General features: G+C 41.0%; 1 protein-coding gene and 1 long non-coding RNA gene across 4 annotated transcripts in view; one reads left to right on the top strand and one right to left on the bottom strand.

Moving 5' to 3' along the window:
• Nucleotides 1-23915, top strand: part of stag2b (stromal antigen 2b) — a 34088-nt gene that overhangs the window by 4293 nt on the left and 5880 nt on the right. The window contains exons 1-30 of one of the 2 annotated variants that reach the window (XM_049027375.1): nucleotides 5445-5594; nucleotides 10837-10965; nucleotides 11079-11157; nucleotides 11325-11483; nucleotides 11616-11712; nucleotides 11809-11885; nucleotides 12280-12484; nucleotides 12627-12778; nucleotides 13374-13447; nucleotides 13668-13791; nucleotides 13883-13981; nucleotides 14740-14819; nucleotides 14913-15020; nucleotides 15523-15634; nucleotides 17711-17828; nucleotides 18387-18490; nucleotides 18714-18806; nucleotides 18904-18993; nucleotides 19922-20125; nucleotides 20233-20303; nucleotides 20413-20500; nucleotides 20592-20672; nucleotides 20917-21009; nucleotides 21155-21329; nucleotides 21577-21716; nucleotides 21809-21910; nucleotides 22271-22419; nucleotides 23007-23135; nucleotides 23315-23520; nucleotides 23608-23851. In XM_049027375.1, coding sequence (XP_048883332.1) covers nucleotides 10922-10965; nucleotides 11079-11157; nucleotides 11325-11483; nucleotides 11616-11712; nucleotides 11809-11885; nucleotides 12280-12484; nucleotides 12627-12778; nucleotides 13374-13447; nucleotides 13668-13791; nucleotides 13883-13981; nucleotides 14740-14819; nucleotides 14913-15020; nucleotides 15523-15634; nucleotides 17711-17828; nucleotides 18387-18490; nucleotides 18714-18806; nucleotides 18904-18993; nucleotides 19922-20125; nucleotides 20233-20303; nucleotides 20413-20500; nucleotides 20592-20672; nucleotides 20917-21009; nucleotides 21155-21329; nucleotides 21577-21716; nucleotides 21809-21910; nucleotides 22271-22419; nucleotides 23007-23135; nucleotides 23315-23520; nucleotides 23608-23851 — 3497 coding nt within the window. In that variant the 5' untranslated portion in view covers nucleotides 5445-5594; nucleotides 10837-10921. Of the gene's footprint in view, nucleotides 1-5444; nucleotides 5595-10836; nucleotides 10966-11078; nucleotides 11158-11324; nucleotides 11484-11615; nucleotides 11713-11808; nucleotides 11886-12279; nucleotides 12485-12626; nucleotides 12779-13373; nucleotides 13448-13667; nucleotides 13792-13882; nucleotides 13982-14739; nucleotides 14820-14912; nucleotides 15021-15522; nucleotides 15635-17710; nucleotides 17829-18386; nucleotides 18491-18713; nucleotides 18807-18903; nucleotides 18994-19921; nucleotides 20126-20232; nucleotides 20304-20412; nucleotides 20501-20591; nucleotides 20673-20916; nucleotides 21010-21154; nucleotides 21330-21576; nucleotides 21717-21808; nucleotides 21911-22270; nucleotides 22420-23006; nucleotides 23136-23314; nucleotides 23521-23607; nucleotides 23852-23915 lie in introns of those variants that run through there. The other variant, XM_049027374.1, reaches the window with a different exon arrangement.
• LOC125750082 (uncharacterized) lies at nucleotides 14097-14543 on the bottom strand. Of its 2 annotated transcripts, none has more exons than XR_007400286.1 (3): nucleotides 14514-14543; nucleotides 14232-14325; nucleotides 14097-14184 (listed from the first exon to the last, which is right to left on the bottom strand). It is a non-coding gene; the product is annotated as an uncharacterized LOC125750082 (long non-coding RNA). The 2 variants fall into 2 exon arrangements; XR_007400285.1 differs by having other exon boundaries at nucleotides 14467-14540.

The following is a 23915-nucleotide window of genomic DNA, read 5'->3' as shown; positions in this document are numbered from 1 at the left end:
TTGAAAATCAAAGTACCTGAAATCTAAACAGATATGTCAAGTATTTAATAATTAGATCAGGTATATTCAAAATAAGACATTGTATAACATTTTTATAACATTGTATGACATCAGTGCTGTTTTATTCCCCTGCTGAGCTGTCTCACATGAACCATGGAGGGGATAAAAATGGAAAAACTGAAATGTAAAACAATATTTCGAGTATTTAACGACTAAGAACTTGGTTGTTCAAATGTAATGGAGTAAAATGAAGTCCACATAGTCACGCAAACAAATGGTGTTGACTGTAAACAAAAGTAAATGCATTGTTTTTTTTTCTTTGCCCAATTTTTTGAGAATTTTTTTTGCCGATAGTTTTTTTTTTTCTGCCTTCTTTTGCACTCATTGTTTTCTTCACCGTACATGTGTTGAGCTTTGCAATTTTTCTTTCCCTTTGCTCTGCATTTTTCTTTGCATTTCACTATCTGGCCTTTTGTCACCGTGTGTGTGGGTGGGGCTTCGCGGGGGGGTCTCTCACTATACAATCCCCCATCCATACCACCTGTCTGATATGCACCTCGCGTTATATTTTCTAGTCCGCATGTACATCATGTTACTAATTCTGGCACCGCCCCATTTGTTCTTCCTGCCTTTTTACGGCAAACCATATTGTCTACGTTTACAATAACTAAATAAAATTGGTCTACCGATACATCATCAAGCCATTTCGTATATAAACATGTGTTGTATCAAATTATCTTCTATTCTTCACCCAGCCCTTCTTCCCACACAAAAGCAGTATTACAGGTGGATTCGTTTTGATTTTGGCTCAGTGTCTTACTTTCAAAGTGCTTTTTAGTCTCAAAATATAATGGTGAAGTAATTAGGTGTCTTTTTAAAAGATTAAATTGTAGTTCTTTTACACTATCAAGTAATAGAATTTTAGTAATTTATAACTGCCGTGCATTACAGATGTTTGACAGCTTAATAAAAAGATAAATATTGTTCTTGCTCCTTTGCCCACTGAATGGCTATACAACAAATTCTTTGTTGCAAATGTTTAATATATGTATAATTCTGAATCTTACTAAAATTGGTCAAATCACCATGCTTTGTTGAACAATCCATTCCATATTGCAGATCTGCGGGCAGTGTGTGGCCAGGCTGATTAAGGGTCCGTCCCTGTGCCTGGAAAGTTCAAATCCTATGTCCTACAGAGTAACTATGTTTCCCTTGAGCCCTTGAGCCAAAGCCCTTAATCCCAGTTGCTTCAGGAACACTGGCTGACCCTATTCTCTGATCCTCACATGTACGTCGCTTAGGACAAATCCTTCTGAAAATTAAAGTGAATTTGGCTAAAACTGAACATTTTGGCTCGATACTGAAAAATTCGTACTTTTAGAATTTTGTGCCGAAAGAGCTGATTTTAAAATCGGTTTGAATGGAATTTTGTATTTGTGAAAGCAATGAAATTATTTCCATTGTAACCTCAGCATTTCATTTTTAATTAAATAAAAGTAAGAAATTGAACTAAACCAAGATTTATACTTGCTGTTCATTTGAAATAGAGTTGTAAACAAATGCATGGTCTGACACTTGTCCATGCCATGAACTGAGAGTATGGCATGCTTATAGCAAGTGTTATACGTTCTGCGATTCTTCACAAAAATCTGCTGTAGCAGTTAAACCATTGACATGAAGGATGACTTGAATTTTCAGTGGAATTTAAAGTATAGAAACATTTTAAGTATCCTTAAAACCTTTTGCCTAGTTAAATTTTCCATGGGCAACACACAGGTGGACTCCAGTGTCAAGCAGGTAACCTACTGGTGGGAAATATCATACCCATTTGGCCAAATTTGCCAAATGGCTTCTTTTCAAAGAAAAGTTGGCTGTGGGATATTTAGCATGCTGTAGGGCATTTGGAAACTCAGTGTTAAAGTGGCAGCTAGATTTGACTGGAGAAATTGGTAAACAGGTGAAATTGATTTTTGATAACTTGGGTGGTATAGTCATTGCAAGCTATAAGTGCAGGGAGAGGTCAGGTAATTTTACATTATTTTTTTTATTAATCAGGAAATATGTTGATTTTGTTTAAGGGCATTTTAGGAAATGGATAGGTGAATTAATTCAGTCTTCTATAACTGGTTTTCAAACACGGTTATGTTAATGATTTAGTTTCTGGGACAAATAAACTAGAATGACAATCTGTACTACTTTGAAATCCATCTGAACCCTTTACTGCATATATTAAATGTCGTAAATTACATCCTATATGTTGCAATATTTATAAAGCAAGGAGTTGAAGATTGACCCAAAATAAACTATGGTCCACTCGAACTTTTATACCAGACGTCTGTCAGATAAGTTGCTGGTGTTGCCACGAGTTTTCCAAGACACAAAGCATGCCAACAACTAAGTTTTGTTCAGTATCAGTCTCTGTTCACTCCTGACTATTTGCAGCAGAAGCTGATTATCTTTTGGTGACCAGTTCGCTTACTTTTCTTCTTGTCCTTGTTTCCTTTCTCTGAAACACACCACTCTTAGTAATTTTTGAGTCAACAGCAAGGACGAAAATGATTGTTTTGGCTCAGAGAGAGCATGCAGAGCTCACATAAAAACAGCGGTGGTACACTTTAAACCAATTTATTAAGATGTAAAAGATTATCTAGAAAATAAAAGCGTTCTAAGTTTTGTTCACTATTATGGAGTAAAACTCTTTCATTGTAGCTTACTGATAGCCTCAGGCCTTGCCTTGTGACAATTGCATGTGCACAGATATCGTTATTAGAGTTTCACATCATGCAGCTCTGAAGTATCTTAAGAATGCAGACACCATGTGGAGTTAAATTCTGTAGCCAAGATTCAAGGTCCTGAATTTGAAAATGAAATGGTTTGGTGTCTTGTAGGTAATGTACATTGGAGTCTTCCAAATGATTGCTTAAATGATTAATTGCAAGCATGATGTGCATCTATGGCAGAGTTGTTGAATGAATTGTAATTGGCAAAAGATCAGCACAGTTTGTTTTTTTTTGTAGAATATATTGTGTTTAGGCGGCATGGTGGTGCAGTGGTTAGCACTGTCGCCTCACGCCTCTGGGACCCGGGTTCGAGTCTCTGCCTGGGTCACATGTGTGCGGAGTTTGCATGTTCTCCCCGTGTCGTCGTGGGGTTTCCTCCGGGTACTCCGGTTTCCCCCCACAGTCCAAAAACATGCTGAGGCTAATTGGAGTTGCTGAATTGCTCGTAGGTGTGCATGTGTGAGTGAATGGTGTGTGAGTGTGCCCTGCGATGGGCTGGCCCCCCATCCTGGGTTGTTCCCTGCCTCGTGCCCATTGATTCCGGGATAGGCTCCGGACCCCCCGCGACCCAATAGGATAAGCGGTTTGGAAAATGGATGGATGGATATTGTGTTTAACATGCTATACACCATAAAAATGTCTCCAAAAAAGTTGTCCCACAGATGAACAACCAATATTGCGAACAGCAGTATTTCGATTTGCCACATTGTTCGTTTAACTGCTCTTTTGTTTTTGAATGGTGGTTCTCCAGAGTTTTTACGTATATCAAGCTTATACTATGTAATAAAGAAATGCTAACTTTTTTTCCAGTAAAAAATTTGCAGGGACATACCACGATCTGTACATCAGCATTTTATCAGTTGTTGTGCTTGCTTACTTGCAGAAAATACATTGTCTTAACTACCAGTCTGGTACTGTCCTGTCCAGTCCTGGTACTGACTGTTTTAGAAAAATAGATAATAGCTATATGCTTCGAAATTAAGTTGTATGCCAGTGATTTTTATCAAGTACCTTGAGTTTGCATTTTAAGGTCACTTGCCATATCTACCTTTTTAGAGGAGAGGGAAGTTGATGCACAGTTTCGAAGCTGATCATAAAAAGCAGCAGAAGATTGGGTCACTTTTACAGGCATTGACAAATAGGTGGGAAATGGGGAATAATTTTCTCAAACTGAAAACATAACCATTTAAATTCCCTCAAAGCATTAGACATTGGTAAAATATATTTATTTTTGCATTTATTAGTAGTACAATTATCTGTGGTTGTCCCATCTGACATTTCAAGCTGATTTTAAATTAAACAGGCATCTGCTTGGACACCTGCACAAAAAAAGTCCTTGATATCAAGTGTAAACATAAAAGTATTTGCTTTTAAAATTCATATTACAATATTTTTATGGATTTCCATGGGTTGTACAATTTGATAAACTGTGCAGGCCATGAGTTGAGAATAATTTTTTTCAGTACTTGGTTACTTGCATCTACTAACGTTTTCCCTGCACCATGAAAATACCAGGGTTCATCTTTTTATGTTGTAATATCCAGACCACTGTTTTGTAAAATGACTTTGTAAATGAAAAGCCCCTTTTCCGGGTTGTACCACCTGACATTTGTCGTACTGTGTTTTAAAACTGTGTGTAGTTTTAAAACCACAGTTTTAACAATTTTTTTTAAAATACTACCTAGCAGTGGCATGGTGATGCAGTGGTTAGCACTGTTGCCTCACACCTCTGGGACCATTGTGCAAGTCTCTGCCCCAGTTCCATGTGTGTGGAGTTTGCATGTTCTCCCTGTGTCATCGTGGGGTTTCCCCTCACAGTCCGAGAACATGCTGAGGCTAATTGGAGTTGCCAAATTGCCTGTAGGTGAACTTGTGTGGGTGAATGGTGTGTGAGTGTGCCCTGCAGTGGGTTGGTTCTCCATCCTGGGTTGTTCCCTGCCTTGTGCCCTGCAGTGGGTTGGTTCCCCATACTGGGTTGTTCCCTGCCGTGCGCCCGTAGCCCCCAAGAGAGACTCTGGACCCCCCATGACCCTGAATAAGACAAGTGGTTACAGAAGATGGATGGATGGATAAATTACTAACAGATTTTCTTTCTCTGTTTTCTTCCTCTGCTCAGTTGTTTGGTCAGTTGCACCACCTTGCTGTTTTGGACTTCCAGGTTATTTCAGTGTACTGAAAAGTATTCCTGTTAAAGACATTACAAAGACTAATGTTAGGCAGGCAGTGTATTGAAGATTAAAAAAAAAGCCTTGGACACGCAAATGTGTATGTAGTAAAGCTATAAAGGCCATACCTTACAAGCATTTTAATACATTTTATGGGTTTCCTAATGAAGTCCAGGCCTTGATTTTCGCATTTTGATAGTTCTGCCAAAATTGTGACAAACCACGTAGAAACTGAAACCAGCCATAATTCTTACTTGTTTTTATCGTTAGCTTAGCTATTCGCCTGATGTTTTCAGTATAGAAAATTCATCTGTGGTGTTGCGCTGTCATTAGAGACAGCGTTAGCTGTAATTGTTATATAATAGAACTACTAGTCATTCATTCCACATTTGGGAAAACAGGTATTGTTACGTATTATTTAAATATAAATTTGGTACCTATGGTACCTTTTTGTTTGTCAGAAAAGCGTGAGATGAAATTTGTAATTGTTTTTAAAACTTGTATGGTGTTTTTTCCAATTTTTCCTGTCAATCTCGATTTGCAGAGGATTAGAAAAATGAAATAATTTGATGACTTGCATACCCTTCAAGTGCAGCATTTTAAAGGATTTTTTTTAAAGACGAGGGACATGTAGATCATACATTTTAAGGTACGTCTAAACCAAAAAATATAACATCCCCTGTATTGGTTGGCACGCTTATCTTTTGCAATTTAAGATTACATTAGCGACCATTATAAGGGTGTAATTCAAGATTGTGTAATAGCTTGCTTGCTTTGACGTTACTCCAGTGACCAGAGACTTTGCCGGTGTTATGATGTTAGCCTTTATTGCACATTGAAACATTTTTATACTAAATGCACTGAACAAATGATGTGATGTAATGCTGTCAGTGGTTTGTATATAATGGAATAGTAGTTACCAGCATTTTATTGATAACAGCCCTGTGTTGATCTATCAGCAATGAAAATTCTTTTGACTTGGTTAATTGTTATGCTGTTTAGACCAGTAAGTTTCAAATGGTGGATTTTTTTGTACCTTTATGTCCCTTTTTGTTTTTTCCATTTTGACCTGAAATGCATAGTAAACAGTGAAATGCGATGCCATGAGGCCCTTCGATGTACGGGTAATTTCGACTAACAGCATTCTTTCTTTACATTTTTTTCCTTTATATTCAAGGTAATCACCACTGTAATAGTCATTTAAAGCTTTGCCGAAATGAAATATTTAATAAGTTGATTGGTTTGGTGATGTGGACGCACATGCACTAGAGCTTTCCATCAATCCGAGTTTTTCTGCTTTTGTGCAGTTTGTTGTATAGAGTAACCATAGGCATCAAGTGCCTAAAGGGAATAGGGCAAACACAAGGTTACGCATCTTTGTATCGGTATGAAATCTGTGTTCTGGTTTCTGGCCGAATTACATAAAACGATACTTCAGAATGTATGAAAACTTTGCAAAGATCAAATGAACCCATTTGCCCAAAAGAAAATATTTGGTGAGATGGTTTGTTCTCGTGTGAATTGAGAAAGGGATACAAATTTAAGAATGATACCCCTGTGTGTGGTGAGTGGCTCAGGATGTCGGCTCCCTGTCCCTGTCATCGGAAGGTGATTGAGATTTTCGCGAATGGACTGTCTGCTTGCCATAACTGTATCATACTCTAAATTTACACTGTGGCAAGTTATTTGGAATCGCCTGAACATCTGTCAAAAATGGGTCAGGGGTGAAATGGAATCACCTAGCTTTTTCAGATCGGAGAAATGCAATGGCATCTGGTGCTCAACGTTCTCCAATATCCTAGCGAGAACAAATAAAAATTTACTAAGGCTAGATGAACTCTTTGCGTATATGAAGTGAAATTCAGTGATTAAAGTTGTAATAATGGATAATACAGTCAATGACTGCCAAAATGAGGTCAGACTTTGTGAAATGGATCAATACATTACCATATATCTCATCATTATTAAGGGTAAAGAACAAATTGTAAAACCAATGTGCTTGATTTAACCTTATCTGTCATTTCGGCGAAGTCAGCTTCCTTTCTCTTGGGTCGTATTTGGTTTGTTGGGAGGTAAACGTTTCAGTTAGGAAATGAAGCGCATGGTCTAAGCTGATCATTGAAGTATGCAAGGAAAATTATTTGCCCAGTGTAAGGTCCATATTGTAGTGTTTTTGCTGATATTTGCTTAGGGACAGGTGAATTAAATGTTAGCTGTAGGTCAGACTCTACCATCCACTGGCTGTTCTGTTTCGGTTGTCTGCTGTATGTAGCTTTATACTCTTTGGCTTTGCTGCCTTGCTCTGCATCAGCAGACAGCAGAAATCATAGTCCACTTAGGAAGAGGGAAACAAGTCCAATTTCTATGATCTCTTTACTACCTTATTGTGTCTTTTTGAAATTGGTTTAACTCTAAGCTGTGTATTATCTTCTTTTACAATTCAGGCTGATAAACAGAAGGTCGTTGTTGACTGACTGTTGATATGTTTCACTCCTTTTCCATGTAGTTTTTCTTAACATCGTCATATGTGTATGTATTGGTATTTGTTCAAATGGTAAATACTGCACTGTCTGGTATATGGCCAGTCTTTTCCACTGTTGTGTCTTTGTGGCCTCTAGGAGGCTCCTGTCTACTTTTCTGTACTCAGAATAGAGCTATCTAGTTTGAGTCTTCCTTCTGTGCTTGAGGGAGACCAATGGGAGGAATTGTTTCTTAAATTTTATGTGGGGGAGAAGAGAGGAGGGCAGGCCACTTCTCCTGAAAATGTTCTGTTTAGGGGGAAATTGTCTGGCTGTACTTGTAAGTTAGATGATCCTTGGTCTTTGTTGTAAGGTATCTCACATCCTGGCCTAAACTCAGACTGCTGTGTGTTGCTAAATATGATATAGGATCTGTTGTTAAATAAAGGTTGTCTGCCTTTCATCTGTTTACAGTTTCTTTAATTAAAGATCATTACATATCAATTTGTAAAAATGGTGCATGTCTACATTTCAGTAATAAACCTATTAATTCTTAATAGATTTATAGTCTTGATATTGTATACTCGCATTAATGCTCATGCATGTTCATGCCGGCATACACAAATACAGGCTACAGGCAATCTAGAGACGCCACCTACCCTATCTTTACATCTAATGTGATGTAACTGCATGTCTTTGGACTGCGGACAGTAAGAGGAAATCCATATGACTCGGAAAGAGCACAAACTCCACATGACACAGGGCTTTAAACCCTTGAGGCAATACTAGGGCTGTCGCGATCATGGCACAGTGTAGTCGCAATTATGTGGTGCATGCAGTGTCATCACCAGGGCAACAGATGACGGGTGAAACGTTTGATAAGCAGTTTACTAGTGTGCCTGTGATATTCATGAGATGCGTATTGTGACTCCAAAAAGTTAGTGATCTTTATAAATTCAGCATATTCTTATGTTGGGACTTTACAAAAAAGTACCACCATACCACCAACACCTTTTTATCTTGTTTATCCACAATATCTCCTTTTTCAAAAGATGCTGTAGCTGTTCTTTTCTTCAGTGCCTCTTCAGTGCTTATCGCTTCCAGTAGCACGTGGCGCGCTCCGCTGACTGAATTTAATAAGCATAAGGACACACTGAATTTATACACACTCCTGACTTGTGGGCATCTCATTAATATCTTAAACACGCTACTAATCTGCTTATCAAATTGTGGGTGTAAGTAAACGTCCGTAAGGTACCGAAAAGCCGGCGTCCGAACAATGCAGGAGTGTTTGTTTCACCCGTCATCTAAAGCCCTGGTGGTTATTGCACATGCGCAATATAATCGCAGTTAGATTGTGACGTGACCGCGACAGCCCTAGGCAACTCACTTATAGTTATACTGCTCCACATTTGCTTTAAAAACTTTCAAAATTCAGACTATTTGCTTACTAAGACCCAAACTCGGTGACCGAATTACCTGTATAATGTGTGGTTGCATGGTTGAAGTGGCTAACTGTCTGTGTTGCTAGATATGAGCCTATTTGTATTGAGTCAAAAACATTCTAGAATCACTAACACGTGCTATTGTGGTTAGTATGGAACAGGGAAGAGGATTTTTGGCTTCAGAGCTATGTGGTTTTGATTCTCCTTGAATTATAGTTTGCAGATTTCGGATTGTAGCTTGTACATTCTACTCAGGTTTTTGTCATTATTTTGGGGAGTTTCATTAATATTATTGTAGGTTATATGCATGCATTGGCTAGCTGAATGAATTGGACAGGCGGATGTATGATGTGTTTGCAGTCTGCATTGCCTCTGGCTGTGAGACACACTGCCTGCAGATATTGTACTTTTCTTCATATTTTATTGGTGTTCCGTGTCATTTTAAATTTTTACTTGTTTGCACTATGTGTACCGTCTCTGTAGTTTGTCTGTTTTGTGGTAGAGGTATGATTATCTGTGCTCTACTTACTGCTGCTGTATGCACCAGCATTTCCCCCTGGGATCAATAAATTGATATTCATCTGTTACATGATCTCTTAATAACCGCAAAGAGTTTTGGAGTCGTGCACCGCCATGTCAACTTTTCTCTCATTTAAAATGCCCTATATTGGAGGGAGAAAAGTATGAGTTTAGTTGCAAATTTCTTTAAAATGCTTTGTCAATTGTCACACCATATTGATGGCACTCAGTGGTGAATTAGTCTATAGGGAGACTGATTGTTGCTTGCAGTTGGTCTCTTGTCTTGTCTTATAGGACTGTCTTTGCCTTTGGAGAATCATATCAAGTTTTAATCTAATGGTAGTCTGACAAATGAAGATTACCACATGTGGAGGCCGAGCAGGAAAACAGCTTATTGTGCATTTGGTTCCTTAGAACTGAAGGAATGTTAAGAGGTTGTTTTGAGTGCTTTTGTTGGCTGCTGCTTATTGAACAGTGTCATTCCCCCTCAACTACAATGTGTATTTTGTGTCCTCTTATCCACTCTTAGGTCCTGTTTGAATTAGCACCTTTGCCATTTGATTGACCTATTAGTTCTGCAGCAAACCCACCCAGTTTCCTTTAGAGATGTAGCATTTCTCGGCTTCCAATGCTTCTACAGCAAGGAAAGTTATAACGATTTAGCTTAATCCAACAGTCCATTGGAATTGACTACCACTGGGTGACTGGACAAGGTCATGTTACATTCTCCCAGGCTGTGGGTAGCGGTGGGATTTATGGTTTTACATTGATCAGGTGATCTTCATACCATCTTGGGTTAGAAGTACAACTCTAAAGCTGCCCATTTGAAGCTCCTGTTATCTTCAAAGAACTTTTGGATTCAGTCTGTTCTCCACTACTGACCGTTTTGTAAAGTTTAAAATATAAATTAGAAAAACTGTAGATTAAATGCATGTTTCCTTAATGTGTCTTTCTGTTCTGTCTATTGGCACTTGCAGAATATCGCAGGTTGATGCCAAGGAGCAGGAGCTCATAAGGAGTGCAATATTGCACCCCTAGTGGCCAAAACATTGTTTTCACTTTAATGGTTGCTCATGCACGCCTGACCACCTGTAAAGTTCTATTGACACTGTTGTTTTTCATATTAGAAATCCTAACAATTTTTTGTGGATTATGGCAGCCTGTTTTATTTGCTGTGTATAGGGGTATCAGCTCTTCATATTAAAACAATGGCACCCAGTTGGGGTGTTTAGCTACAAGGAATAGCAAATTATGCTTTGAGGGGTTGATGTGTATTATAATTCTGGAAAAAAAACTTTTTTTGTAAGCTTTACATGATTTTGTAATATGACAGTTCTTGCTTGACTTATTGAAATTTGCATTGGTTACTAGAAAACAGGCCTGACAAACTTTGATTTGAAACAAACAATTTGAAACATCCTTCCCTCAGAATGGCTGCATAATCATCCGTAATGTTTTTGTTTTGCAGGTCTTTAATCACAGAACTATTTTACCATTGTCTATGAAGAGTTGAAGTCTTTAAAAGTTGAGGTGCTACAGAAGATGTTAAAGAAATGATAGCAGCACCAGAATTGCAAGCAGAGTTTCATTTTCATCAGTAAGTATTACTTTCCTGCAGTGCGATATACACAAATCAATGGGCAGTGACATTCTAGAACTGTGTGGTGTTTAGAAATTTGATAACTGCTAATGTTACCTTTTTGTGAACAGGGAAACTGATACACACTTCTCTTCTGACACTGACTTTGAAGACCCTGATGGGAAGAATGCAAACCCAGGCAAAGGAAAGGTACAAAGCTGTGTGTGTGTGTGTGTGTGTACCGCAAGTAGCAGGGCTGATTGATGGCATCTGGTATTTATACTGCACTTGCTTTTGCCATTGTTGACACCGTGGGCTCTGGGCTGCGGGAAATGTCTGTGCTGCTTTCTAACCGCACTGTCCGTGTGGTCTTTCAGAGCACCAAGAAAGGAAAGAAGGCTCCTGGAGAGAAGGGCAAAGGTGGGGCTGGGGCCAAGGGTGGAGGAGCCGGCCGAATTAACGGGCATCACCAGGAGAATGGCATGGAGAACATGATGCTGTTTGAGGTGGTTAAGTTGGGGAAGAGTGCCATGCAGGTCAGTGCCAACAGATGCACCTCCCTTATCTGGTCGTTATCTGCCATATGTAAGCACGTAACACTGCAGTTTATGCAGAAAATATTGAACTACAACTGAATATTATAGCCTGAAAAATCTGTTTATCTGCAGTCTGTTGTCGATGACTGGATTGAGTCCTACAAGCACGACAGGGATACGGCACTTCTTGACTTAATCAACTTCTTCATCCAGTGTTCGGGATGTAAAGGTATATTACAGTTTTGCTACAATATGAGCTTATCTCCCTTTTTATAATCTTGTTAACACTTTGAGTAAATTATGAATGCTCTCCTCTCCATGTCAGGTGTTGTCAGTGGGGAAATGTTCAGACACATGCAAAACTCAGAAATCATCCGTAAGATGACAGAGGAGTTTGATGAGGTACGCATCGGGCAATTTTAATTTAAATTGCGAGAAATAATAGGCTGCTTTAAAATTGCAACGCCTGCAGTTATTATTGAATGTTTTGGATTAACACCCATGCATCAGTAATGCAGCTACCTAATGTCGGAGCATTTAAATGAGTGTTAATGAAAATGAATGAAGGTAATTAAAATAATGTTCACATATTTTGGGGTTCGGTTAAATTGTTCCATCGACATTGTTTTCTGAGCTTAAGTTCCCCTCTAGGTATTAATATATTTGATCGAATTCAGCTGGTAGCCTGTTTCTGTTCAGTAAAAGTGTCTTGCAATGCTCATTTGTTTTTCTCCTTTTAAATTTGCTGTTGCCCTTCTAGATTTTGCACATTACACGGTCTTGTCTGCTTCTTTAGGACAGTGGCGACTACCCATTAACCATAGCCGGGCCACAGTGGAAGAAATTCAAATCCAATTTCTGCGAGTTCATTGGGGTGCTGGTTCGGCAGTGTCAGTACAGTATCATCTACGATGAGTACATGATGGACACTGTCATCTCACTACTGACGGGCCTGTCAGATTCCCAGGTCCGGGCCTTCCGTCACACCAGCACACTAGCAGGTCAGAATCAGCAGCATGTCCAGCCAGTTTGTGGGGATATGTTGGCCGGGTTTCCGTTTCTGAAGCTCCCTGGTGTTTTTTTTCTGGAGGGCAGACCTTGTTTTGTTGGCTCATGGCCTTTCCCTGATTTTCAATCCTCCAGCCATGAAGCTCATGACGGCCCTGGTGAATGTGGCGCTCAACCTCAGCATCAACATGGACAACACGCAGAGGCAGTATGAGGCCGAGAGGAACAAGATCATCGGCAAGCGGGCCAACGACCGACTGGAGCTTCTGCTGCAGAAACGTAAAGAGGTAAAAATTAGTCGGCCATCCTTAAAGCGGCTTCTTACTATGTCTTTGCTCAATATTTCAAAAGCATTCGCTGTGCTAGTTAGAAATATTTTTAAATTTTATGGTTAATTTTAAGCGGACTCCTTGGTAATTCCTCAGAAGACAACGTTACTGTATTACAGTAAGAAAGCTGAAACTGGCAATTTATGCCAGACTTGAAGAAAAAGTGCAGCCTTTCCTCTGTAGATTAAATGCATGACTGAAATTGTGCTAGGAAAGGCAGTGTCTGTCAAGGAGTGCATCGGTGAGACTTTAGGGTTTTTATTTCAGTCCTCAGGGCCCTCTTGGAGTGGTGGTGTTTATCTGGCAGTATTAATTAACTTTGAGTTACATAACAGCGTTGCCTGCTGGGATACCATCTGCTAGCTTGTGTAATTTGAAAAATGTCATGGCAGTGAGCGTAGTCTTCATTACAAAACCAAAAGCCTGATATATTTTTAAGTACTAGTCAACAAAACACATTCTTCTCTCCTAGGCAATATGTCAAATGGTTGAATTTTTGTTTTTAGTTGTGAAACAATTTGAAGATTTTTGGCTCACAGTGTCTTTCTTTCAGCTTCAAGAAAATCAAGATGAAATTGAGAACATGATGAATGCAATATTCAAAGGCGTTTTTGTTCACAGATACCGGTACGAGGATTTACCCTACAGTTACTCATTTCCTTTAAGTTGTTTAATGTTTGAAGTAGCATTTCATATACCGCGGGTGTAACTAATATATCGATTTGTTTGATCTGCAGTGGGTACTATGTTTTAAGAGTGTGTTGCAAAGAACTCTGAATAGTACTATAGCACAATATGTTGTATAATGGGAGTCTAGGCTTCTAATGTTGTTTTCGTCACCGCATAGTGACGCGATAGCAGAGATCCGTGCTATCTGCATTGAGGAGATTGGAGTCTGGATGAAGATGTACAGCGACGCCTTTCTGAATGACAGCTATCTGAAGTACGTGGGCTGGACAATGCATGACAAGGTGGGCCCGTCTTCCCAAGGAACATTTCTAGTTTTGCTGTGTGCTTGTAATGGAAGGATTCCAGTTTTAATGATCTGCCTCTGGTTTCTAGCAAGGTGAGGTGAGACTGAAGTGTCTAACTGCCTTGCAAGGCCTCTACCACAACAGGGAGTTGAACACCAAGCTGGAGCTTTTCACCAGCCGCTTCAAGGTGAGTGCCGTCTTCCATCATGCGTACCTGTGCTGAGGAGGCTGCCTCGTCATTGGCTGATCGCTCCGTTTCATCCTCATAAACTTCCCACGACATTGCTGTTAGCTACCTCACAGTCTGGTCCCATAAACTTCCCACGACATTGCTGTTAGCTACCTCACAGTCTGGTCCCATAAACGTCCCACGACATTGCTGTTAGCTACCTCACAGTGTGGTCCCATAAACGTCCCACGACAATGCTGTTAGCTACCTCACAGTGTGGTCCCATAAACGTCCCACGACATTGCTGTTAGCTACCTCACAGTCTGGTCCCATAAACGTCCCACGACATTGCTGTTAGCTACCTCACAGTCTGGTCCCATAAACGTCCCACGACATTGCTGTTAGCTACCTCACAGTCTGGTCCCATAAACGTCCCACGACATTGCTGTTAGCTACCTCACAGTGTGGTCCCATAAACGTCCCACGACAATGCTGTTAGCTACCTCACAGTGTGGTCCCATAAACGTCCCACGACATTGCTGTTAGCTACCTCACAGTGTGGTCCCATAAACGTCCCACGACATTGCTGTTAGCTACCTCACAGTCTGGTCCCATCCTATGTAGCATTAAATGCTAGTTCCTCCCCAGCCCGCCAGACCTCTAACAGAGCTTAGCCAGCTGAACATTAATGTTCAGTGAAGCCTGTTCAAGCATTAGTATATTAGAAGTTATTCAGATTTTGTGCAAACTATTGACTTTCTTTTCCATCCCATCAGGACCGTATTGTGTCAATGACACTGGACAAGGAGTACGATGTTGCAGTGCAAGCAATAAAACTTCTTACCCTTGTGTTACAGTAAGTCCCCCCCACCCTTTAGTAAACTTAGTGAACTTTAGCTTTTCCATGGGCTCTTTCCCCTTGACCTGAACCTCCACCTTCTTTCTACAGAAGCAGCGATGAAGTCCTTACTGCCGAAGACTGTGAAAGTGTCTATCACTTGGTCTACTCAGCTCACAGGCCAGTTGCTATAGCAGCTGGAGAGTTCCTTTTTAAGAAGTGAGTATCACCATTTAGGAGTATATTTCCCTCACTCTTCTATCAGCGCGCCTCATCTGTGCATTAAATCTTATCACGGAGCAACATTTATCAGTAAGGGTGATGTGCCTGGCAAACAGATGTGAGGTCTGTAGTAGACATTACCCACAGCCATCAAGCAGGCAGCCAAAAATGTTGTCCTGTACTCATGAATAGGATAAACAAGCCATTTATAGGTATTGTTAAAATGCTGTTAAGGCTGTGAGTGATGGTCATTATCTACCGAGTATTATATGAAAGTCTGTGGTCTCAATATTACTGAGATGAAATCTGGCACCATTAGCTTCAGTCCTGTTTCAAAGAATACTGATTCATTGTGCATAATAGGTAAATAATTCTCTTGTGGAGGGTGTTTGTCCATTTTCCATTTGACACTTTTCTAATTAAAATAGGGTAATATCAGTTTTTCATCCTGTTATATGTTGAGAGGACTGAGAGATGACTCCAGCCTTGTCTCATGCAGACTCTTCAGCCACCGGGATGCTGAGGAGGAGGCGGTGTCCAAACGGAGAGGTCGGCAGAGCCCGAACGCTAACCTCATCAAGACCACTGTCTTTTTCTTCCTGGAAAGTGAGGTAAAGCTGCATTCGCTAATACCAGACAATTGTATATATTGAGAAGATATTTACCTGTTGATTTCTGTTTTCGGCAATCCTGAAGTTTCGACTTTAGACTGATTTGAAGTAGGTTAGATGGGAGAAAAGGGTGTCATGTTTTCAGTCCTTTTTGTTTATTGAGCATTGTGTGCTTTTCCAGTCGTCTGAAAATCTAATGTCACGGTTGTAAAGAGGTTTTTTTTTTTTAAGTTTTAAGAAATCATGCCCATTGCTTCCGGGATAGGCTCCGGACCCGCCGCGACCCAGTAGGATAAGCGGTTTGGAAAATGGATGGATGTGTTTAAAAATATTTAACGTTGTGTTTGAGAGTGTCAGATACTTCAAAGATAATGAAAAAGCCTGAAATGAGTAGGTGAGGCGTGAGGCTCAGCAGGTCAGGCTCCAGTGTAGCCATCAGGTCGCTGGTTCTGATCCTTGACAAAATAGTCTCATTTATCTTAAATGGAAATTTTGCATCATCATGATCAGAGGTATTTGAGTGTTTTGTGGGTAGGTACTGGAACCAGCTTTATGATCAAATCCAAATTCAAATTCAAATTTTATTTGTCACATACACAGTCGTACACAGTACGATATGAAGTGAAATGCTTACACGACCGCCAGTGACCTAAAAGAGAATTCTTTACATAAAATAGAAGTAGAAATAGAAGTGTACTGTACATAATAGAAATAAAAATAGAAATATGCTGTACAAAATAGAAATTCTTTCACATTGAAATTAGGTGGAGGAAGTATGGTGTGCAAGTATGCATGAAAAAAGTGCCTTAAGGTGCCTTATTAAAGTGTCTTTGTGCAAGGGTCCAGATGTAAACATGACCATGTGAGGTCAGATGTGAGTGTAGATGTGTATGAGAGTGTCCATAGTGTCCATTGGCGTTAGCAGGTTGTATTAGTCCACCCACGGTTGGGTAGTATGGAATATCATGACTGCTTGTCTTATTTAAAATTATTAAAACCTTAAACACAATACCCAAGCCTACACAGCCTCAGTCTGCAAAGAGGACACATGACAGTAGAGCTTTTTACAGAAAGTCATTCATAACTAGCTTCAGAACATTGAAGATGCATAATATAAGCAATACAGCTGATTGAAGCAAACAATGGCTCGATGAAAGATTATTGCCAAGAAAGTGCCAAAAGTACGGTACTTCAAAGTGTTGGTTTTCCACTGGTATAAAAACTGGCTTTCGTATATTATAGGGCTCCATGATGTACAGTATTAATGCCATCATTGCATGTTATGCCCATGTATTTCTTACATCGCTAGTCAACTAGGTACCTTAAACTATTAGTGTTGTACAGTATTTTTCTGTTTTAGAAATGATTGGATAGAAATTTAGAATTAAAAGTAACTTGAATTACCATCATGAAGATTACCTGCTCACATTAATGGTAGACTTATTATTTCTGTTGACCAAGACAATGACACTTTAAGCAGAAGATGGATGCATGGATTATTTAAAATTTAAATTAAACATCACTAGTGAAAAAATCACTAATCACTTTTAAATGTTTAAACTAGGGCTGCACGATGATGGAAAAATGTCATCACAATATGAACGTTCTGGTTCGCTTTTCTTCTCCCTACTCATTTTATTAAATCTGACAAACGCGATGCATTCCAGTGACAGAGTAAAACTGTTTTGCCGAAACTCAAAATTGTGCTTACAGTATGATGTCCTGATGCTCATGGTCCACACAGTGTATGTAACATGCAGTGTCAATATTTTGCCCTTTAAAATACTGTCATCTTTAAGGATGCTTCATTTCAAATTACATCTTTTGTTACATTAACTGCGTCTATTTGAGTGCTGTTTACGATTTGATTTCTAGCCACTTTTGTTTTGGCGCTTTTTCTGAAGGAACCGTAGCTAACTTCCTGTCTCTCGTACTGTTGCCGGGCGATAGCAGGGCTCCAGCATACGAGTCTGCGGCATTTCATTTCTGTGGTGGTATTTCTGCAATTCCTGGACGGTGCAGACTTCCTGGCAGTGCTACTTTTATTGATGTTCCTTTGATGTGTGATTCCCGCAGCTCCACGAGCATGCAGCCTACCTGGTGGACAGCATGTGGGAGTGTGCTTCAGATATCCTCAAAGACTGGGAGTGCATGATCAGCCTGCTCCTGGATGAACCACTGCCAGGAGAAGAAGGTAACCCACGAGACTCCGGGAATCCTCTTGCACCGCATCCTATCTTAACTTGCTCATCAGCCATTTCCTCTATGTTAGCGCATTTATGAGTGCAGTACAGGATTGTACACATCATACTCAAGAAACAGGAAATTAAGGGAAAGCTTTGTGTTCTGAAAATGCATATGATGAGTTGGTTATTAAACATAGATTTCAGCCTATAGTCCTTTTAACCAAACCACCTGGCCCATAGAAGGCACACAGCAGGAATATGGTGCAGTCTTGCAGGGTGCTGCATCAATTGCAGCATGCTGCCTGTTACTGTGAAAAATTTAGTAATTTAAATTGATGCCATCGAGAAGCCAGCTGGTCTAGTGAAAAAGCCAGTAAGCCTAATTTAATGCGAAATCACTGGTTTTGATACCCTCAAGATTTTGTGGAACACATTAAATTTAAATTTGACAAGTCTGGTGCTTTTTAATGTTGTGAATGATTGCAAATTTAACAAAGTATTTCTAAAACTTGGTGTTTTGGATGGTAATGAATGCATATGATTGAGTTGCTTGTCTTTGCCTTTAGCCTTGACTGACCGACAGGAGACCGCGCTAATTGAGATCATGCTCTGCACCATCCGTCAGGCCTCAGAGTGTCACCCCCCTGTAGGCAGAGGGACCGGGAAGAGGGTGAGCCTGTCTCTTACTGCCGTGTCATACACGCTATTGCTGCAATCTTCCACAGGCAACATTCATGCATATTACACTATTCAGGCTCCTATGTGCATTCTGTGCATGTCTGTCTGTGTTTTTCATCATTGTGGGACTTCCATCCATCCATCCATTTTCCAAACCGCTTATCCTACTGGGTCGCGGGCATTGTGGGACTTATTTCTGTAAAATAATTTCCTAGGTATTGACAGCAAAGGAAAAAAAAACCCAGCTTGATGATCGCACAAGAATGACAGAGCTCTTTGCTGTGGCATTGCCACCGTTACTTGCAAAGGTACCTCTCTTCCTCCTTTGAATGTTTCAATTCATTTGTGCCAGCATGTTAAAGTCGTATTTTTTGCTGTAACATTGTATCTTTCTCCTTTTCATAGTACTCTGTAGATGCAGAGAAGGTAACCAATCTTCTGCAACTGCCACAGTTCTTTGATCTTGAAATTTACACCACAGGACGATTAGAAAAGGTACGCATTATAATACTTTATCGCAGTAGTCCCTGGAGGGTGTGTGAACAAATGCTTATTCATGCACGTTGATATGCAGTTTTTGGGGCAGGCCTGACATTTATTAGTCTCCTTGTCTAAGGTCTAGATATTAGCAAATAATAGGCAAGCACAGTTGTTTGAAGAGTCTTGGATCCCATGTGCTGCTAGGAGGTGATGCCTTATTCACCTGTGGACTGAGTTGGGCCAGAAAAGTGGTTAAAATAAGCCAAAATATTTACAAGTGATGTAGAAATGAAAATGCATTTAAAGATTCAGTCGGCCCTCTGTATTGGCAGATTACTCATCCGGAAATTGAACCAACCGCAGATCAAAAAAATTCAGGGGAAAAAAGTTCCAGAAAGTTACAAAAAGCAAAACTTGAATTTGTCATGCACCAAGCACTGCGCTGAATTCATAAGAATGGAGTATTGTGTGTGTGTGAGAGAGAGAGAGAGCGGCAAATTTATATTTTCTGCATGTTTATTTTTTATGTACAACAATTGTTGCGTATTTTGAGTTTTTTTCTTGACTTTATTCTTTAAACAATAGTGTATAACAGCTCTTTGCATAGCATTTACATCATACTAGATTTAAATCTATAGATTTGAAGAATACAGGAGGATTTGTATAAGTTGTATGCATATACTAAGCTGTTTTGTATAAGGCACTTGATTATCCACAGATTTTGGTATGCAAGGGGGATGCTGAAAACGATACTGAGGGGTGAATGTACCTGCCGTTAGATCAAACTTATGTCGTTTGTTTTTGAAAGATGTTACAGCATAAAAGTTGGTATAGTTTACAAGAAAATTTCAGACTATTGGTGATTTTATAGACCATTTTACAAGAATGGAGATGATCTAGCGAGGCTCATGCTTGTCCTTTTTCTTCACCTTCATTCCCTCAGCACCTAGAGTCTTTGTTACGGCAGATTGGGGAGATTGTGGCGAAGCACACTGACACCGAGGTCTTGGAAACCTGTTCCAAAACCTACCATGCCCTCTGCAATGAAGAGTTCACCATTTTCAACAGGGTTAACATTGCACGCAGCCAGCTGCTTGATGAGCAGGTGGACAAGTTCAACAGGTTGCTGGAGGACTTCCTGCAGGAGGTAGGCGAGTGGGGCTGTCCATATGTTAGGAGGACACCCTCTAGAAGAGTTCCATGGTGACAGTTAAGCAGGTGCTGCTCTGATCCTGAAATTCGCCTTTGACCCAGGGAGATGAACTTGACGAGGATGACGCATATCAGGTCCTGTCCACGCTTAAGAGGATCACTGCTTTCCACAAGTAAGTAAAAGGCTGGAAAAAGTTATACACTTTGTTTATAAACAAAACTTTTTAGATGTAGTTAATGCTGCAATTTATAGGTTCTTTGTTAATTATCTCCCTTCCCCAGTGCACATGACCTGTCCAAATGGGACCTGTTCACCAGCACATACAAGTTACTGAACACAGGCATTGAGAATGGGGACATGCCAGAGCAGGTTAGCAGCTCCAGCCCTTCACCAAACTGCAGAGACTCCATACACCCCTTCTACAGGCAAAGTTAACTTTATTCACTTTTGTCCTTTCTAGATTGTCATCCATGCTTTGCAGTGCACTCACTATGTCATCCTGTGGCATTTAGCCAGGGTCTCCGAAGGCAGTTCCAAAAAGGTACATATTTACACGCCATGTTCTTATAGCTACGAGGGCCCTATGTTTATAGAAAAATGCTGCACTTTAGCATTTTCAGTATAATAGATTACCTTCCTGCATTACTTTTTTTATGCTTCTTGTTTAATTTCAGGGGGGAAGTATTAATGAGGTACAGCTGTACATTAGCCAAAGTTTAGTTTCTTCATGTAGTAATTGACCTAAAGTTGTGGCACACGTGCTGACAGGTCTTTGTGCTCTGCAGGAGGACATGCTCACACTGAAGAAGCAGATGAGAGCTTTCTGCTTGATATGCCAGCGCTACTTAACAAATGTGAACACAGCTGTCAAAGAGCAGGTGGTTGCAAAATCAGACTGCATAAATTCCTCAGGAGTTGCCAATAAGAAGTGGACCGGACAGCAGATTTAAATTCATGCAAGAACTGCTTGCTTAAAATTGAAGCAGAATATTTATGCTTGTTGATGTTCTTTTGGCTCTGCAGGCTTTCACTATCCTGTGTGACATCCTCATGATCTTCAGTCACCAGATTGTGTCTGGGGGCCGTGATGTGCTCGAGCCTCTTGTCTACTCTCCAGATTCCTCCCTGCAGTCTGAGCTACTCAGCTTTGTTCTGGACCATGTGTTTATTGACCAGGATGACGACAACAACAGTACAGGTGAGCAGTAGTATTCTAGCCTACATATTTAGTGTCTCTCTAGGAGAGAAGTCAGCTGTTAGTCGCATGTACATAAAGATGTCAGCCAATTTGTTTTTGCCAGTATTCTATGTAATGGTACCTCAGGGCCTCATAGCTTTATATGCATGTCAGGCTAATTATCCCGAGCAGGAATTAATTGAAATTTGCCACTGCATTATTAGCTTTGTATAACATTTTTGTTTGTGTCATTTCTATATATAAACAGACGGACAGCAAGATGACGAAGCTGGTAAAATTGAAGCATTGCACAAGAGAAGGAATCTTCTTGCAGCATACTGCAAACTTATTATTTATAACGTTGTGGAAATGAACACTGGAGCGGACATATTTAAGCAGTATATGCGGGTAAGACTGGCTTCCTTTGCCCGGTTTTCTGCATCCGTTCCTGGTGTCTGCTCTTAATGTGTCCCCCCCCCCCCCCCCCCCCCTCTTTGCAGTATTACAACGATTATGGCGATATCATCAAGGAGACCATGAGCAAGACAAGGCAGATCGATAAAATCCAGTGTGCAAAAACTCTCATATTGAGTTTGCAGCAGGTATGGGTGCATTTTCTATTAAGCATTTTGACCCTTCCATGTGTCCATTGTGATTTTAGAAATGAGTCTGGGTTAAAAATATGTGTCTACGGTCACTTGTTCATATTAAACCAAAAACTATCCTATTACTTTTTGTTTTATGATTGGTTTTAAGAATTTGAGCTGATGTAATGAGACCTTCACTGATAACTAAGTTCTCAAACCATAAAGAGGTGGTACTCTAACCCAGCTCCTACTTTCTCCTTTTATCTGTCATTATTTTTCAATTGGTAGTTTTAAGATTTGGCTGGACTGACCACCCTTCAGATTTGGACTGATGTAGTTTTGCCCTTGGATTTAACGTGGCTTGCGTTTCTCCAGCTATTCAATGAGGTTCTGTCAGACCTGGGGTACAATTTCGACCGCTCGTCTTCAGCCTTCTGTGGGATCAAGGAGCTGGCCCGTCGCTTCTCTCTGACATTCGGCTTGGATCAGTTGAAGACCCGGGAAGCTATCGCCATGCTGCACAAGTAAGGCCTGTGAAATGCGCTCGTGGTTTTGGTGACAGCTGTTGCTTGAAAGGAAGGTTGGTGCGTTTATAAGACTATAAGAAATGTAACTGAATGGATGATTGTGCTCAAGATGTGTGTGTGTGTGTGTGTGTGTGTGTGTGTGTGTGTGTGTGTGTGTGTGTGTACACACACACACACACTTTGGGGCGGCATGGTGGTGCACTGGTGGTTAGCACTGTTGCCTCACACCTCTGGGATGAGGGTTCGAGTCTCCACTTGGAGTTTGCATGTCCTCCCCATGTCGTTGCGGGGTTTCCTCCGGGTACTCCGGTTTCCCCCCACAGTCCAAAGACATGCTGGGGCTAATTGGAGCTACTAAATTGCCCACAGATGTGCCTGTGTAAATGAATGGTGTGTGAGTGTGCCCTGCGATGGGCTGGTCTCCCATTCTTGGTTGTTCCCTGCCTCGTGCCCATTGCTTCCAGGATAGCCTCCGGACCCCCCGCTACCCAGTAGGATAAGCGGTTTGGAAAATGGATGGATATACATTCTTTAAATATGGTCATTTGTATTTTTGTCTTAATTAAGCTTTGTCTTAATTTTAGGGATGGGATAGAGTTTGCATTTAAGGAGCCTAGTCCTCATGGAGAAGGCAACCCTCCTCTCAATCTAGCCTTCCTGGACATCCTAAGCGAGTTCTCCTCCAAGCTGATGCGGCAGGACAAGAGGACAGTGTAAGTGGGATATTCTGTATAATCTAACTGGAGCTGGTGACTATGACATCCACAAATTAGAATTTTCACGCCACCAGCTTTCAGCACATTGATGTATTATGACCAGATTAATGAGCAACTTGTGGTGCTGTAGTTCAGTTTTACCACTCCAAGTAACGGCGTCCTTCCCCTCCCCCCAGCCACCTGTACCTGGAGAGGTTTATGACCTTCCAGATGGCCTTGCAGCGGGAGGACTGCTGGCTACCCCTCATCTCCTACAGAAACTCCCTGCAGGCCGGAGGGGACGACGACACCATGTCCGTCATCAGCGGCATCAGTAGCCGCGGCTCCACCGTGCGGAGCAAGAAGGCGAAGCCAGCCACCGGCAAACGGAAACTGGCCGAAGGTACGGCGCCTCTCGGCACAAGTGGAAACGCTGTAGTCGGCCCAATTTGAGCCTCTTAACACCCGGCCCCGGTGTTCCACGTTGCAGCAGAGGAAAGCAGCAGCAGCAGCGACAGCATGTGGCTGAACCGGGAGCAGGCCATGCAGACGCCTGTCATGATGCCCTCACCCCACCTCACCTCCACCGTCATGAGAGACGCCAAGCGGATACGGCCAGAGGACAGCTACATGGGGGTGTACGCCCTGCCCCCTGAGCCGCAGCCCCAGCCGCAGCACGCTCACGCCCAGCCGCCTCAACAGCAACACCACCACCAAACACCAATGGACTACAAGTACGCAGGATCTCCCATGATTCCTCCACCCCTCCTCAGCGGTAGCTTTATTTAACCCCACGTT

This window comes from Brienomyrus brachyistius, chromosome 10, assembly GCF_023856365.1.
Source record: "Brienomyrus brachyistius isolate T26 chromosome 10, BBRACH_0.4, whole genome shotgun sequence".
In the NCBI taxonomy this organism is placed as follows: domain Eukaryota; kingdom Metazoa; phylum Chordata; class Actinopteri; order Osteoglossiformes; family Mormyridae; genus Brienomyrus; species Brienomyrus brachyistius.
The sequence above is the reverse complement of the archived record's forward strand: the minus strand, read 5'-3'. Positions and strand labels throughout refer to the sequence as shown.